The 18,374-nt window shown below is 46.1% G+C and overlaps 1 protein-coding gene across 1 annotated transcript; it reads left to right on the top strand.

Annotated features, from left to right (window-relative positions):
- The first annotated feature begins 133 nt into the window (after positions 1–133).
- LOC136194850 (uncharacterized) lies at positions 134–2,399 on the top strand. The gene is made up of 8 exons (XM_065984104.1): positions 134–204; positions 297–435; positions 470–606; positions 1,109–1,293; positions 1,358–1,587; positions 1,641–1,915; positions 1,966–2,108; positions 2,167–2,399. The coding sequence occupies exons 1-8, from the start codon at positions 134–136 to the stop codon at positions 2,397–2,399; spliced, it is 1,413 nt and encodes a 470-aa protein (XP_065840176.1).
- The last annotated feature ends 15,975 nt before the right edge of the window (positions 2,400–18,374 follow it).

Raw genomic sequence — 18,374 nt, 5'->3', positions numbered from 1 at the left:
ATAGAGCAATAATCAATATATGTATATTCGTGACGTTTTCCTTGTTGAACACGGCGAAAGTTCGTTGCCCCAAAACCGATCGATCTTTTACGAAAGCGGTCGTGTTGCGAACGGGGTCACATTTAGCACGGCGATGAGTGAGGAGGAAGTTGCTTCTGTGATGCTGGAAGCATTTCCTCAGTTGGGATCAATTCCGTCTCCACGGTACACCTCTTCACGAATTTATTAATTTGGCTAGGTTGAACCAGCACAGTCACTTATGCGTATAGATTTGAATTTGTTAATGTTGTTCGAAGAAGCGTTCATGCGGCCCAGGTCGGCACTGATTACGCCTGGACGGGATCAGCTGTAAAGCATAACGCTGGCCAAGGAAGCGTCTACAACAGAGCTATGCTTGCTTTTCCATCCCGTAAAACAAAAATTTTGCTTACAATGGTTAAAGACATTTACATGATTTTCATTTGTGCAGCGGATTCAACAGCAGATGAAAGGCCAACTCATAGTGTGGTACGACCAGTTTCTCATACAACCTACTATGCAGACAAGCATCATCTTTGAAAAATATTTAGGAGCAACGCCACTCTTCTCTCCAAGAAAGTGGAGAGGGTATGTCTCAAGCTGCTCCACGACGGGAAACTACTACATCATTGGTGATAAACGCGCTTATCTTCGTTCGGTGGCACATCAAAACGTTTCGTTTAGGCTATTGATTCATCTCCTCGGGGTATGGCAAACAGTCCCATTTTCAATGAATCGCCACTGGAGGTAGGCATTAACTTTGAGCCTTGCCATTCTTCAGCGCAGTAAACAGGCTGGTGTGGACCGATTAGTCTCTATTTTTGGTGACACGCCCGAAAACCGGGATCATGCAAGACGGTCTTTGGAAGCCTGCGACAACAACGTGAACGACGCCGCCAATCTTTTCATTGGCACCTTGGCATCAAAGGAGTCATCGCCCTACAGTGATGATGAAGACGTCATATCAATCGTCCAGTGCTGAAGGGAGCAGTTCATCGTCTTCAAGGGCTTCTAGTGGAAATGCCTTTACGAACTACGCTGCAAGATGTCTGAACTCTCTCGAGCCACGCCTGCGCATATTTATCAATAGAGAAGAACCCGTTCTTACACAGGCCTTGGGAGCATACAAAGATCCCTCCCTTGATCTTCGTCGCAAACTGTTCGTGAAGTTTAGAAACGAGCAGGGGCAAGACTACGGTGGCCCTACACGGGAATTTTTCGACTTATTGTATTCCGCCATTCTGTGCCACGAAAACAGTGTTCATCTTGTAGAAGGTAGACATATATCATGTAGAATGTTTAGACAAAACGTGCTATCGTTGTTCATTGCTTTGCGCAGGCCAAGATAACAACAAGTGGCCAATTCACGACAAAACAGCTTTGTCCTGTGGCGTGTATCGTACGCTTGGACGCATTATGGCACACGGCCTTGTTCACGGCTGCACGGCTTTACCTGGTCTCTCGCCAGCAGCAATCGTTTACATAATCACTGGCAGCGTGGACAAAGCGACAGAGCAACTGGTGTTCGAGGATCTGTGCGACCCGGAACTTAGACTCATTGTCAACACAGTAAAGTCGCGTACAAAAAATCTGTCAATGTCATGCATGTTTTGTCTGTTTAGATCATGAAAGCTGAAACGATACAGGAGATTTCTCAGGCAACGCCAGATAGCGTGTTGCAGCTCCTGTCGTCTTCAGGATTTAACGACTTAGAAGTAACAATGCAGAATCGCGCATATGCCACACACGCCGCTATGGTTCATGACACCGTCCTAAAGAGAAAAGCCGAGTTGGACGACATTCGGTCTGGTATGGCAGATGTAAAAGATGAGCATGGTAAGAATCTTTTGGTTTACCTCGAAAAATGTGTTGATGATATTCAAAAATTCTTTCCGAGGTAATTACTAAAACACATACAAATATAAAATGTTACTAGTAACACTGTAGAGCTGGAAATTGCATTTTGGCTCAAAGTTTGATTTCGTTGCTTAAGTGGGATGACGAAGTTTCTACAGCACGTTTGAATGTTTGCGAGCGTGCTAAAACGTTCTTCCTGAAGTATTTGCACGAGTTGGAAAAACGAGCTTTAAGTGACACATTGCTAATTCATTGTCGAACTTATTTGACTTATTCATATCTTTATCTAAGGTGACACGGCTGGAATTGGGCAACTACTCCAGTTTTGGACGGGTGCTAAGCATTTGCCTTTAACTGTGAAGAAATTGGAGGTGGATTTCGGAGGCGAAGGGTCGACGATGCTGAGCGCTTCCACATGCTTCAACCGCATCTCTCTTCCAACGAATCACAACGACTACAACAGCTTTGTTCTCTCAAGCGACGCTAGCATCGCCTGCGGTGCCATGGGTTTTGGAGAATTTTGAGTGTTCACTGCTACTGTTGGGTGCTTGTGTTGCACCCCTACCGTAAATCAGCGTCTCATTGCGTGCTGCAGTTGCACGATGAAAAACGTTTTAGACCTAATTCGATTTTGTGCATGCGCTCAAGGTGTTTTAGAGCGGTAAGCGTCATAAGTAATAAAAAATACAAGGACAATTACAAATATGATGATGCGCAATAACAGCTCGCTCGCAAAGTGGGAAAATATTGATTTTGTTTGATGCCCGTATGTCCGGGTAGGGTAAACGGCTTTTCAGGAAAAAACGAAGAAAACCGTTTACCCTACCCGGACATACGGGCCAAAGCAGCATTAGGACTATGATCGATAAAATTGTTTGTTTTCGTTACACATCAGAATTTTGCTCAAGCTTTTATTAATTAATCAATAAATTTGTTACATAAAATTTTTTGCAAAAAAAACACTTTAATTTTTAATTAAATAACCTACTGTACGGTTCTTTGTTTCCCTTCAGCGGATTTTCGTCCTAATTCGATTCGCCTTTTACTAGAAATTCGGCAAAATGACGAGCTTGTACTCGAAGGTGCCGCTTTCAACGATTCTTGCCAATTCACAGCTTGCTTGCAACCGCAGCCATTCGCTTGCGCGATTAGAAGTGGCGGAAAGACGTCGGCATCAGACTTTCGCTCGTCGATCGGCTTGAACAACGCATGTGCGTACGCACATGGTAGGGTTAGGTTAGGGTTTGGGATAGGGTTACGATTGGCATTCTGTAGAAAATATCGCAGTTTACGTAAGCGCAAACAACACATGACCACCTATAAAGCAGCGTCTAAGCCGCTGATTAAAAAAGACGCAGGATTTCGCGAACGACGCTACTGTACAACGGGTGCGAATTTTACCGTTACCGATGTCTTTAGGAAGATCACGAAAATACATTCGAGACTTAGCGACTAGTCTAATAGTCGGTTTTTCATTGAAAAACGGTCGAGACAGGGGGGTTGTGCGCTACCGCGCGCTAGAGACAAGGCTATTCCTCGAAATCGACGTTTTTCATTAGAAGTTCGTCGATTTCGCTACATCACGCTGTTAGTTACATTACGAAATGATGTCTCAAGGGGTATTTTTGTCAACCGAAGGTATAGTTTAGCAGAAGTGAACCGCCTATTTTGCGACGCGAAACCGGTGTAGACTTCCAAGCGTGTACTAGGTTTTATTGCTCAAATCGACGTCTGATAGGTTGTAGAAGCCTGCCAATTTTTGAGGCGCTCCTCTTAGTTAGGCTGTTTGCAGTTATGGAGCCATTTAGCTCAGATTGGGTCTGTACCTCGCTGAAGTGCATCAACAGCGGGCTTACAAACGCGGGATTACCTTGCCTTGACCCCTCCTTGTACAATTAAGCAGCTGTGGTCCGTGTGGAGGAGAGCAGATGTAGCTCATCTAGTAGCCGGAAGCTGCACGTGAGGACTCGATTCTCCAGCGCCCGACGACGCTTTTGTTGCCGTCCGAAGTCCTGAAGTGGCGAAGAAGACCGAAGCTACTAGGATCTTTGCACAAAGCACTTTTAGAGTCGGCTTCAGCCTTAGTTCTGGTGCCTAAAATCCGTCGCCATTGAAGAAAGCCTACTAGAAGACGAGTAGGACTGCGCCTCAAAAATCGAGCACTTTTATACAGGCAGTAGAAAGACATTTGGCAAAAAAGCGAGAGCGGAACAAGCACGGTTTAGGCAGTAGACGCGGAAAAAGGGAGAGGGTGGTAAGTCGCGCAGAAAGCCAGTGGCCGTCACCAAAACCCCACAGACAGCAATCTACCTTCAAAAGCAACTCCTCGAATTGGTGTTTGTATTTGCTGCTGCTGCTAGAGCAGAAAGAAACGACTTTCCAAAAAAGGTGTGTCTCTAGCGCGCGGTAGCGCACAACCCCCCCTGGGTCGAGACAAGTCTTTTGTAGCGCGCGTTAGAGCTTTCAATATACCTTTGAACCCTAATTGCGACTTTCTGAAATAGAAGTCTGACCATATTGAAATGAAAATGGACTTAGCACTGCCGTGTCTCTAAGCGTTGCAATTTGGAGCTAAATTTGTGAGCTTTTCTCGCCACTATGCGAAAAGTGTCGATTGCTCGGCTGAGAAAGAACGGATTCAATTGCAATTCCACAGTTTACCTAGTTGCCTACACGGGCATTGAACCGTGCTGGTCAGCAGCGGCTACGACAGCTGGTTCGCAAAACGACTTGCAGCCTGGCGCAAGTCCTAAAGGCTTCGGCCACATTCATGTAACTTTAAGCGCGTTGCGCCGATGGTTGCGAATTATGGCAAATTTTGCTCAAATTTTCTAATTTTACTTTTTCTTATGCAGAATCAGTAGACGATTTGATCTGTGCAAAAAGTTTTGAAATCGGACAATCCGTTGACGAGTTATTCACGATTAAAAACGGACGGTCCCGGATGCAATTTTCAAAAATGAATATTTCTTTGTAATTACACTTTTAGACAACAAGCTTAGACTCAAAAAATTTCAAAAATTACGTTCTCTCTTTGTTTCAAGTTTCAATTGATTTAAAGTTGCCGTTACAGAAATCAATAACCGCTAATTTTTACATATATTTTTGTATATTTGGAAAGCAATAGCGAATTTCAAAATTGATTTTTGCGGTGAAGTTGGAAGGTGTTATTGCGTTTTTTCAGACACAAGAAATTAAAGTTCAGAAACTTTATTTTCAAAAGTAATTATAAAAAATACAAAAAAAATAGAAAAATTCAAAATCTTCTGAAAGTCTTCAACTTCATCTAGATAACATGTAAAAAATAAAAGAGAAAGGATTCAAGACAGAAACTCGAAAAACGTATCTACAACTTACTCGTTTCCTTTGTAGCCGTCTTCCGGCTACTCTTCATCTTCGTTTTTTCTTCCTGCGACGTCAGCAGCCTAAGAAGTCAGAAAACATGACGAGGAGAACACCATCGCTCGACTCCGCACTTCCGGTTAGACTAAGCCGATGCGTCTTTCAATGACGCAAGGCAGTCTCATAAAGCCTACCGGCGCGAGCCGAGGCGGTTCGGGTGCCAGCAAAGAGCGGAACAGCCGACTCCCGCGCAGCGCGCCCCTCTTCCACTCCACCAATGCCTTTCAGAACTCACCTGAAGCGAAGAGGAGGGTCGTCGACGGCTTCTCTACGCTCGTCGGCCGCTTCGGTGTCCTCCTGGCGAAAGGGAGCAGTGAATTGGGACAAATAGCGCACGCTGGCAGGAAGCGAGAGGAAGACATTACCGCGCGCATTTTATATATATGCAGTGACGTCACTGCATATATATGTCAACGTGGGTTTACTATATATGCTGTGACGTCACTGCATATATGTCAACGTGGGTTTACTATATATGCTGTGACGTCACTGCTGTGACGTCACTGCATATATATGTCAACGTGGGTTTACTATATATGCTGTGACGTCACTGCATATATATGTCAACGTGCGTTTACTTTTCATACATGCTGTGACGTCACAGCATAATTCCACGAAAACACAGAATATATCGAGGCACTGAATATTTGCCGGTTTATCGCTCCATACTCCAGTAATCGTCATTCCAATTTCATCGAGAAAGTCTCGCGACACGAGCGATACCTCTGCGCCGGAGTCGAACAGAATTCGCGTCGGTCGACCACCGCCAACTGTTATCCCGTCTATTTGCATCTCGTCGTCACTCCCAGTTCCGATTGAGTGGACCGCCCCCGCTACCGTCGGAAACTCGCCCTCGCGTTTTGTCTTCTCCAGATCGTTCCTCCGACGGTAGCACTTCTCTATCGTGTGTCCCTTTTTGCCACAGTAATCGCATCGTTTTGGAGAGGGTTTGAGTTGTTCCAGCGTGCGTGCCTGCTTGTCGAGAGCCTCTCGTATCCCTCGCTGATGCTCAACGAGTTCTTCGAGTAGACGAGTTTGTGTTAGGATGATCGTTCCCAGATCCGACGCGTCTGATCGGCCACGGCTTGTCGTTCGCGATGTTGTTCGCGATGGCTCGTGGCGGTTCCGGTTGTTTGAAGCTCGCCGACTAGTCTCCGGTTTCGCGTACTGCGCTCCCGCTCCCACGGTCAAGCATTCGCTTGCCGCTTTGGCGCCCGCTTTCCAAATCCGTTCTCCGACACGCGCCGCTTCCGCATTGTCGAGGCTGCTCGGCGCCGAGCGCATGATCTCCGCGCCAAACTCGTGTCGAAGTCCGTTCTTGAAATGTTGGATTTGCATCCCTTCCGACAGCGCTGCGGGGTCAGCTTTAAGTAATTCGCAAACAAGTGTCCGGAATCGAGTCGAGTAGGATTCGACGTCCTCTCGGGCCTCTTGTTTGCACTCGATGAGTTTTTCAGTATAATAGACTTGAGGGTCGCTGGGACCGAACTTCCGCTTCAGGAAGGCTGTGAACGTTGTCCACGTCACGACGCGGCCTTGTTTCTCCTTTTGTCGTTCGAATGCGACGACTTCTGTCTGGGCGCGGCCAGCGAGTGCAACTCTCGCGTTCCTCAGCTTCTCGCTGCCGTCCCAGTCGTCGGCTTCGGCTATCGCGTCGATCTGGAATAGCCAGTTTCGCAACTCCTCGAAGTTGTATCCGTAAAATTTGTAGAGCGATCTCGAGTGGTCTTGGCGCCGTCGGACGCTATCTTGTTGCCGCACGGGCGTTGCGTCTTCGCCGTCTCCTTCGTTCGTCCTCGTCGCCGTCGCTGGCGGCGTCAGTAGTTGTCTCGCGGCTCGCGTCATCGGTTTTTGTCTCGCCGGCGTCGTCGGCGTGATGGGCGCCGCTCGTAGCCCCCGTAGGACGGCGATAGGGCGTAGCGCGCTACCGGCGTAGGTTTTTTCTTCGCCTTCGGCATCGTGCCGTTCGGCTCGTGCACTCCGACAGTTGCGCGTGGTCGGCGCGAGACGTTGTTGTGGCTCGCGTGGACCTCCCCCGTCGTAGGCCAGCCCGGCCGACCGCAGTCGCTCTTTTCGTCGTCGTAGCCGGCGGGGAGGAGACGACGACGCCACCCACCGCCGCCGAACCGTTAGCGCTATCCGACCGACGACTCACGGTCCAGCCGTTAGTTCGTCGATCGGCCGGCTCGGACGCCACAGGCAGCGTCAGTCCCCTCCGACGCGCTCGGCTACCCGGATTTTCCACCGGATGTTGTGCTGGGTCGACCGGGGTATTTGGAGGGCGACGAGGGAGCGGATCGCGCTGGAGAGTTGAGTGTGTTGGTTTTATTTCTCTGGTCACGCCGGGGTCAATTCCCGGGACCCGTGACTATACTAAACATACGCATGCGACAAAATCCACAACAGCGACATTGGCTCCGGCAGCGGGGATGGAAGACTCGACGATTCGAACGCTCGGCCGGTGGCGTAGCGACGCTTACACGCGCCTTTTCCGGATGGATGCGCGTGATCTGGCGAGTTTCTCGCGCCGATTAGCGGCGACTTAAGCGGAGAGCGCTATTTATCGCATCAGAAAACCTTTTGTCGATAGTCGCTGAGGTCCCGTATACGTCGTACGAATCACTGCGGTTGAGTGTAATTTGAGTCCACGGGGAGCTTCGTCCCGTCCTTGGGGGTCGCCAACGATCCCGAGCGTCTCGTTGGCGAGTGTAAGGGGGTTTGGATTGGTATCCGCACCGGCCGGAATGAGTCTCCCCGGAGAAACGGCGCACCCCATCCGCCCCGGGTCCGTGCGCGCTACGCCCACAGCCCATCCACAGGTGTGCCGTCGTCAACTACCATAGGGTCATGAAAAGTCACGTGACAGACAGGTGTTGCCAATCCCTCTCTCTCTAATATCTATGCCTCCTTCGTCCTTTCCCTTCTTAATATTATTTATGAGTCAATGTCTAGAATATGCCCTATATGGTCCTTTCTTTTCTTGTTATTGTTTATGAGTCAGTGTCTAGACTACTCCCTCGATCGTCCTTTTCCCCTTCTTATTATTATATATGCGTAATTGTCTTCACTACGCTTTCCATATCCTTTCCCTTCTTGATTATGAGTCAATGTCTAAACTACTTCCTCCATCGTGTTTTCATCGTGAGCAACTTTGGGGCAAACAAGCTTGTTCCCACATAAAATCATAAAAGTCAGTCTAGGCACAGTCCAATGAAAGCATTATGGGTTGCCATTGTAAAGTTTTCTCTATCTGTCTTTTACCCAGGAAGTCATTGAAGGCTTCCAGAAAACGTTTTGTGGCTTCGTCCGCCGACCATGACAAATCAATGTCTAATTGGGACAGAATAAACCCCTTGTGATGAAGAGCGGCTCGTCTTGCGCCGGTAGGAACTGTGCGACATCAAGGATTGGGTAAAGCTAAATTTGCTATGTATTCAAGGAATTACTTGAGATTATGATTCAGTCAAAAAATACGCGTGGCGAGATTGGCAGTTTGCAGCGTTCCGGTAAAAGAATTGCTTAACAGTACTTACAGGAACGCTTTTGTATAACGTTTGCTTACAGAGCTTTGTTCAATCCATTTCTCCAGCCGGCTGCACAAGCTACAAGCGCTTTCATTGCTTCTACAGCCAGTAAGATTCATTCTTACGTACGAAGGCGTTCCTTTATCACTCACACTGATTATAGAAGAGAAACCGATAACTGGAAGGCAAGGATATAATGAAATCTGTCCTATTACTGGTAAAATTTTAGCATTCATGCCTGGCATTCTTGTAAAACTTCTTTGCTGTAGACTTACTAGAAGTTTCTTTAACAGAATTTGAAATAAGGACAAAATAGGCGCTGGTGGATATGGAGAAGTTTTTAAAGGTGTTTTTCGAGGAACGATTTGCGCAGTGAAAAAAATTCGTGGCTACGGCATCGAGAAAGAGTACGCTGAAGAGGAGCTAAAGTCATTGGAGTGAGTACCCTCATACACAATATGCCAGTTGTTAGGTTTCTAAATACACTAGGAACTTGAGGCACCCCGATATCATTTAAACGTTTCATGGCTTACGCCAAAGATTCATCATTTTTATTACTTTGTCACCAGCTACATATCTGGTAGAAAAATGGATGACTTTTATTTTTAAGGTGAGCCTTCTCCTGTATGTAATAGTAATTAAACCGTGATCTATTTACAGAATAAAGAAACTATCCTTCCAAAGCAGATTATATCCTTTGCAGAGAAAGAGGCCTCTGCTTTGGCTTACATGCACGGGTTAAAGTATCCGCTGGTCCACAGAGATTTGAAACCGGCAAATATTTTGGAACAAGAGTCAGACATTTCTCTTTTTTAAAAATACATGTACATAAAACCACTTACCTGTACCATAGGTTGATGAAGGATGAGAAAACGTCTATCTTTGCGAAATGGGCCTAGCGAGAGTCAAAACAAGTGTGGCCACACTTCTTGTGGCTCCGATGGAACGCCGAGTTATATTTCTCCGGAGACGGCACTTCAAAGAAAATTTGGTTTTGCGTCTGATGTTTGGGCATTTGGGCTCATTCTGGTTGGGATAGCTACCGGAATGAGAGCGTGGGGTTCCCTTGTTACAGCCGTTGAGTTAGCTACCCTTCTTGTTCAGTCTGCTCAGCCGCTTTGCCTCGCGCACGTTCCAATTCACCTCACGTCCCTTTGTGAAAAGTGCCTTGCCTATTCCCCCAAGGATCGTCCAACGATGATGAGAATTGCGGCCGATCTAAGAGAAATGACAATTAGATACTGATTTGTTTTATGGTAAACGCTTTTGTTGCTCTAATTTTGTTTGGAGTTGATTTTCTTGAGAGATCTGAGTTGCTCTAACGAGTTGGGTTGAAAATGACTTTCATGCGTGTAACACTTCTTTTTTTGTTTGGTTCAATTGTAAAGAAGTTGTTTGACGCTACGGCAAAAGTTTAAACATGACAGAAAAACCTTCATTTATCTAATTTTCTTCCATGTCGTCAGCAATCGTGTCCACGATGAGAGAAAAAGCATCCAGTGCTTCGTCCACATTTCCGGGTTGCTGCCTTCCATTATCTGCCAGTAGTTTGTCGGCCAAATTTTTGAAGTCATTGGAAAGAGGCATGGGCTTTGGCCTTCTGTATTGATCAATATTCACCTCCTGTAGATCATTGACATCCAAATTAAATCGACCCCCTAAATTACAAGGTGGACATTGTATATCTAGAGGTATCTTTATTATAGTCAAACCTTCAATTTCTGGAGCATGGTATAGAAGCTCTGGAATTCCTGCGGGTGATTCCGCCTGCTTGCTTTTCCTAACGCGATGAAAGTTCCACGCGCGAGCTATTTTGTTTAGCTATTTTGTATTACATTCATAAAGCAGTATCGAACACAGTCCCTAAGAAATAGTGTTTAAAAACGTTAGAACGCGCAGAGTAACAGTACTTATGAAAGTTTGAAGTTAAGTCCAACTTTCCTGTGTCCTGCAGATCCTAAAAAGAAGTGATGTTTGACTCAAAGTCCACGATACCATTGACAGCAACTTAAAAAATCCATCCAGAAACCTGCGCCATTTTTGCCAAGATGCCCCCCCTCCAAGACTCAATTCTCTATGATTTTAATAAGAATCAGTTCTAAGTGCAATTTTCCACTTCTTTAACCTGGTTAGCTGTAGATCGTCCACACAATAAGCTTTTATCTCCTTTCATGTCGTCCGTATCTTTATGACGCAAAACTTTTGAACAACGGCAATCGTCGGTGCCTCTGTCAGATCGCACCACTCTTGGTACTCCTTATGAACCAACAACAATGTAATATAGTCGTTGAAAGAAATATTGCTCTGTTTGCACCTTTTAACTCCTTTAGGCACTTTAAGTAATAATTGCAGGTGACAAGAGGGTCATTATTTGTCAATGCAGCCATGTATGGCAAACCCGTACGGTTTCAGTTTGTCATATGCCACAGGTAATCCGGACCCTTAGCAATGTTATGATTACACAGAGAAGACTAATTGAATAATGGATTGACCTTGTTGACATAAACCCTACGTTTCAGCCTTCTCCGACGCCTTTGCAACGCTCCGTCATGGTCAGTATGACGTCATATGAACATCACAACGTCTCTTCATGGATTAGACAACATAAGGTAATTATTAATTGTGAAAGTACGAACACCATACCTGGGAACTGACATATGATGTTTCTGCTTTAGCCTTTGCCACATCATTCGATAGCCAAAATTTTCCAGCTGATTCTTTTTCTTCCTTTATTGTCAAACAATATTACATTACAGCAGATACTGTAATAATTGAAAGGTCTTACTCTAATGGCTGATTCTCTTTCACGAACGGAAACATTGGCACCTCTTCGTTTTAGCCCCAAAATCTTGAGGCGCGCTTTTAATTGGTGTACTGTCACGTTGAGACCATGCCTCCGATTGAGGAATAGGCACATCTCATCGTACGTGAGCCCATCGTAGAAGTACTCTTCGATCAACTGCAGCAAACTTTCCTCAACATCTTCTCCTAGACCCGGCAAACTAATTGAAGACATTTGTGCAGCCTTTAGAGAGACGTAGCAGGAGTAAAACCAAAGGTAGAACGAACGTTCACTCACAATGCAGCAATTCCCGGAAGTGAGCTGAGCAGTGAGCAGTGAGCAGTGAGCAGTGGGCAGTGAGAAGTGAGCAGTGAGCAGTAGGAAATGGCCTTCATCGAGCAGTGGGCAGTGAGAAGTGAGCAGTGAGCAGTAGGAAGTGACCTTCATCGAGCAGTGAGCACTGAGGAGTAGGAAGTAAGCAGTGAGCAGTGGGAAGTGACCCGGATTGGGCAGTGAGAAGCGAGCAGTGAGCAGTGCTAACCCCGTATCGGCCACCGTAGTACGAAGCCGCACTTCACGTCGTTGAGAAAAAGCCGCGGAAGAGGGCGTGGTGGAAAGAAATCAGAGAAGTCGGAGAAGACGCCCACTACTCAAGCATCGAAATCGCCAAGAAGACAGACGGCGAAGCCAGATGATTACAGTAGTCAGGGTCCGAAATGCACTTGATGAGGATTGAACGATCAGCCGAAAAGAGCAGAATGCCCAGCGAGAGAGCAGACCTGTCACAACTGCAACGAAAAGGGTCATTAGAACTCATTACGGTAGAGTGTGTTGATCGAAAACAGCGGACGTTCATCAGGTTGACGACACAGTTGAGTACGTAGAGCTCAACACGCTCACGAAGCCGCAAGGAAAACGGGCAACGGCTACTACGTATCGACTCGCATCCGGGTCTCACAAAGTGACCTTCCACATAGATACGGGAGCCTCCGTTAACATATTGCCAAAATCCGATTACTCAAAGCCACGACAGATAAAACGTGCACTCGGCTTGAGAAGACCAACTGTTTTGAGGATGCACAACAAAACGGAAGAGAAGCCAGCGGGAGTTACAAAATTGCTGATTACGCGCCATGGACACACATACAGAGAGCAGGGCGGACTTTCGATGCGCATGCGCGGGTTGCTAGGAAGTTTGCGATTGCTTTCTACGTCGTTTTCTCTATCGTTTTTGAAAGTTTTCTCATTCTGCTGAACGCAGTGGATATTCAAGTTCCAGGAGCGTTGTCTGACGCAGTTTCGTCAGAGGGGGTCCTCTTTTTCGCAAAGGTAAATTTGCGCTGTCTCTCCTGTTGTGGCCGCCTTCTCATTAGGCTCGAAATTAGTTTCCTAACGCTTTGTGGTTTCTTAAGAACACAACGAGGCTGAGATAAAGATATCGAAGTAAGAGCACAATCGACTTTTCTCGAGCGATGAAGATGGCAGTCGAGGTGAGCTCTCTTTATTAGATAATACCACTTTTTGCACTTCTCATCAGAAATATAGCGTTCATATTATATGTAAGTTAGATATACTCGTGATCCAGTTGTCGATCTCGGTGAATGGCAGACCTAAATTTAGGTCTTGTTGCTGACACAGGCAACGCCTGTAAATCCGTCATTAGGTGCTGAATAAATTCGCTAGTTGAGTAGTAGTCATCTTCTTCAACGCTATTATCAATATCAGGGTCTTCAGATGGAGGAGCTTCTTCTTCAGTATCGTCCGCTATATGGGTCTGAAGGCTCTTGTTAAATTTTCCTGTCAGGTTCTTTACAGTGTCTAGTAGAAATGGCTCGCAGTAGTGGCATCGGGTGGTAGTAGGTAGGCAGTTAGCGTGAAATGAGTGTCCGCAGCTTAGAAGTATTGAAGTATCGCTTTCATCAACACATTTTTCTAAATCGCATAACAGATCTTGCGATGCGGGTTTTGGAGTAGAAAACCCAAGAGGAAATGACCTCTGGTCCAAGGTGCAGGCTAACGTATTTAGTTGAAAGGACCTTCTCTTTCGTTTAGTTTGTAGCTCTTTTGACTTCCCGCAGTTTTCGTATATATTTCTAAATTTTGTTGCAATGTGTTCAGCTGCTTTTCCTGCCAGCTGAGAGATTTTCTGCTTTGAGCCTTTTCTCCCCCCGTCGATTAAAAAATGTGTTGCAAACGCGGCATCAAATCGCCTTTCGCTCAGAACGTGTGCAAATTCAACAATTTGGTCTACACTTGACCAAGATGGGCATTGCGTGCGCAATAACGAGTGAAAAACTTCGATCTTTTTTTCACTAAAAACATTGATATTGGAAGAGAAGGTCGATTGCCACTGTGGTATCGCTGTTTCGTAATGCAGACAGTCACTAATGCTTGAAAGCATTGCTTTATCGTAATTGTGACGCTGTTGAACTATAAACATGATGGCAAGCCGTATCATGGAACTTTGCCATAGCTGATATTGGCTGCCTCGATGTATAGTTGAGTAAAAGAAAAAGATAAGAGGGATTAGCTCATCCAGCAGGTACCGAAAGACAAGGAACTCGAAATCCTTGCACGTTCCGAACATTGAGAAAGTCTTTTTGCGAATTAGAAGCCAGCCGCCGAATAGAGCTGCAATTAGAGTGGTCATTCGCTCATGCCTTGGTTTTTTGGGCAGAATTTTTCGTTGACCAAATAGACTCTTAAACAATCCTAGAGAAGTTGAATCATGTATTTATTCTGTGTTGGTTCTGCTAGCGTGTACCTTCAAATATTGGATGATACAGTGTAAATAAATTCTCTACAGAATTTAGATAGATGTGAAAAGGTCCTAAAATTGGAAGGAGAGAATTGTATGTCCGGTTTTCAGGATTCTAGAAAATGTCATTGTCTCTTATTTATCTGTTGTATGTAGGTATGTCTCGCTTTACTTGAGCAATAAATTTCTTTTGGAAATAGAACGTAGGATAGTCTCCCAGAGAAGGTAAAGCGTTTTCTTCCAAATATCTTTTGATAATATGTCAATTCAGCACCAAATGCAGAGAAAATATTTACCTTTTTAGCGCTGGGGTACTCTTCACAGCATTGTCGATAGTAAGTTTGTAATCGCTTGATGACTTTAGACTTTGATGGAATTCGTCAACAAGTCGACTGCTTCGAAGAAGGTCACGGTCCCTTTGGTCCGGATTAGTATAACATCTAGATGGCCACATCACAGCGCGTTACTGTAGCTAAGCTTAAGTTTCTTACCGTAACTCAACTAAACTAAACTAAACTTTTTTCTAGATTGTTGTAATCCAAATGGCTAAATGCGGCTGGCAGCGTTGTCATCCAGGTACTTTTGCAATAAAAAGGAAAATACTCGTTTAAGAGATCGATTACTCTCCCGACGTTGACAGATCCCTTGCAGACGTCTGCTGAAGGCCAGTAATAAACGGACGCTGGCGGAAGGGCAAGACTTGCTATTGCATCGTGCACGTCGATTAGGCAAGTTGCCATGTGAATTGCCGTTGATGTTTCAGACGACGTAGGTCGTTGAATAGTATGAATGGTGTGGAAATCGTCAATAATCAGAAGAGAGAGACGTTTGTTCCTTCGAGCATCCTCAATAAAAACATTTACCTGCGGTGCCAAGTGAGGCATATTTTCTGTAGCATTGCGTAAGTACTAATACTTGTCTTTTATTGTCTCGTGATAGATCGTTTCGAAATCGCTTATTGTCGTCGGATGACTGCATATTCCAACTGCTCGGCCACATTCGAGGGCCGCTTCTGAGCAGCCGGAAAGAGACAGGTGCAAGCCAACATCGTAGACGAAAGTTGTGATTTGCTTTAAAAAGGTGTTTATTATTTTATTAAATATTCATCAATAATTTTTACCTGATTGCTCAGGTATGCTGAGCGGTACAGTTCTCCTACAACACGTTGACGTCTCAATTGTGTTCTACAATCATAACTTAGACTGCTGGAGTTGCTGCTTGTGAAAATATCCTCAAGAATATCGAATAGCCCAGGTGAGCACTTTTCGCAGAAGGCTTTCATGGTGTCTGGGTCATATAGCTTTTCTCCGTCATTTTGGACGTGATGATCGAACAGAGCTGCTTGAAAGGATTTTACTAACGTCGGAAAATCTGCGTGGAAAGACAGGACGCATCGCTATCTCACATTAAATGTGTAGCTAATTAGCACCGTTACGGACCAGTACGAGATTTTTCCAGTCTTGCTGCTAGTGCCTTGTTCACGCCTTCAAGAGCTTGCACACGCCTACGGCAAGCTGCCAGCTCTTCCTTCACTTCTTTCAGCTCTTCTCGTGCTTCTTCTAGGTCAGAGGAATGACGCGTCACTGTTTCTCTTCCTTGCGTGCCGGTCAACAGAGGCACGGGCTGCTTGAAGACGCGATATATATGTGTGGAGTGGCGCTTTCTAGGCAAAGAGCGGGGTGAAATACCTGAACAGTGAGCTGGATCGGAGCAACTGCGAGTCTTTTAGGCGGTGGCTCGTAGAGAGGGTGGTCGACTACTCGCTTTAGGGAGTCGACGTCGTTTCGGTGACGCCTACACACGTAGGCGGATACGCTGTCGCTAAGATCGTCGAGAACAGCGTGCAGACGCTCCGCGCAAGGCCGCAGAGTGCCGGAACACCGATCCGAGTCGAAAACGACAGCGCATCGGTTATTCTCAGAGAGCAATAGCCTCGAATGCCCAAGGCAAAGATCGACGTCATCGACGAAACCTCGTTCTCTAGCAGATCTCTTTGCGTAGGAGGAAACGTCCCCGAAACACGCTGTTTCGGCTTCGCGACGAGCTCGAGTAACATGGCCTTTGGCGAAATAGCACTCCGCGAAGCGATTCGATGCCATATCGGCGAAATAGAACGGGTAGACGAAGAAACGGAGTTTTCGCGCGCGATCGATCGAAATCAGCTGAGGCGAGCGGTTGAAATCTAGCTATTCGCGCATATGAACTGAAACGTTCAACTTTACACAGTGTATGGCAGCATTTTCGATGGATCGGAGGCGAGAAAACGGCGAGATAAGCAAGATAAGATTATCGCGATATCGGGTCCTCAACTTCAAACGCGTTTTTCTCGAAACACGTCCCTCTCAATTTTTTTTACGTGAAGATTAAATTTGAAGGCCACTAATTGGTCTTTCGATCGGTGTAGGTCTTGGGCTTGGCCCGTGCTTCCCCACCTTGGCCCAGCCCCTTTTGTCGAAGCACGGTATTTCCGGCTACGTCATTGGTCATAACCCGCACATGCGCATCGAAAGTCCGCCCTGCTCATACAGAGTGGCTTTCTACGTCGTCCAAGGTGCAGTAACGCCGCTGCTGTGGTTCAACGCCAGTGTAAAACTGGGGTTAGTGAAAATCGCGGAAAGCGATGCCGTGAATGTGATAACGACCGACGAGGCAAAATATCGAAGGTCAAAAGCGATCCGATTCTTGATCAGTTTGCGGACGTATTCGCACCGATCGGGAAAGATGCTCTTCCAGGGAAGTACAAAATTCATATCGACAGCAGCGTAACACCCACGGTAGCAGCGCAACGGCAACTACCAGCAGCCATACGAGATGATGTACTAGCAGAGTTGAAGCGAATGACGGACAATGGAATCATTGTCCCTGTATCAGATCCGATGTCATGGGTATCTTCGATGGTGATAATCAGGAAACTATCAGGAAAATTACGATTTTGTATAGATCCGTTGGATTTGAATAAAGCCATTCAACGTCCTCACTACCAATGCATTGCCAACGCTGGATGAAGTGTCTACGCGTGTCACCAACGCCAAAGTCTTTTCAGTGTTCGATGCAACGACTGGTTTTTGGCAAGTTGTACTTGCGGAGTAATCAAGTTTCCTCACAACCTTCAATACGCCATTTGGACGGTACCGATGGAAAAGGATGCAGTTCGGCATAAGCTCAGCTCCGGAAGAATGGCAACGCCGGATGCATGAGATAATAGAAGGTCTGCCACGAATCGAAGTGATAGCTAAAGACTTCTTAGTTATTGGGGCTGCCAGCGAGAAACGATGGCAGAAGCGCAACGCAATCATGATGAAAATCTCAAGAAATTCCTTGAGCGTGCAAGAGAAAGGAACCTGAAGCTCAACCGAGGGAACACGAAGACTGACAGAAGTCAATTTCATCGGTCAGGCTGACGCCAAACGGAGTATCCTCCAATCAAGCGAAAATCGAGGCAATTATGAAAATGCCGCAACGGACAGACGAGCATTGGGAATGGTGACATATCTCGCAAATTCTTGCCGAATTTGTCTGACGTCAGCTCCCGCTCAGACAGCTGGAAAGATCCAGTTTCTAATGGTCGTAGGGAGAAGCGCAGGAAAAAGCTTAGGAGGAAATTCGAAAGCTCATTACTAGTGCACCTGTACTAGAGTATTATGATCCGTCCAAGACGCTCACCTTGCAGGTGTGATGCCAGTCAAAGTGAACTAGGTGCAGCTCTACTACAGGAAGGAAACCCAGTGTGTTACATTTCAAGAGCTCTGACGAAGACAGAACAAAACTACGCGCAAATAGAGAAGGAGCTGTTAGCAATCGTTTACGCTTGGGAAAGGTTGGATCAGAATATATACGGAAGGCGTGTGATCGTCATGACCGACCATAAACCACTGGAGAGCATCGCCAAGAAACCGAAAGCACAAACACCAAAACGTCTTCAACGCATGCTGCTGAGACTTGAACGCTACGAACTGGAGATACGTTATCAAAAGGGTACTACGATGTACCTGGCCGACACCCTTTCAAGAGCGTACTTGCACGAAGGGAAGCC

This window comes from Oscarella lobularis, chromosome 13 (assembly GCF_947507565.1).
Source record: "Oscarella lobularis chromosome 13, ooOscLobu1.1, whole genome shotgun sequence".
In the NCBI taxonomy this organism is placed as follows: domain Eukaryota; kingdom Metazoa; phylum Porifera; class Homoscleromorpha; order Homosclerophorida; family Oscarellidae; genus Oscarella; species Oscarella lobularis.
Note: the sequence above shows the minus strand (reverse complement) of the source record. Positions and strands in the feature narration are given on the sequence as shown.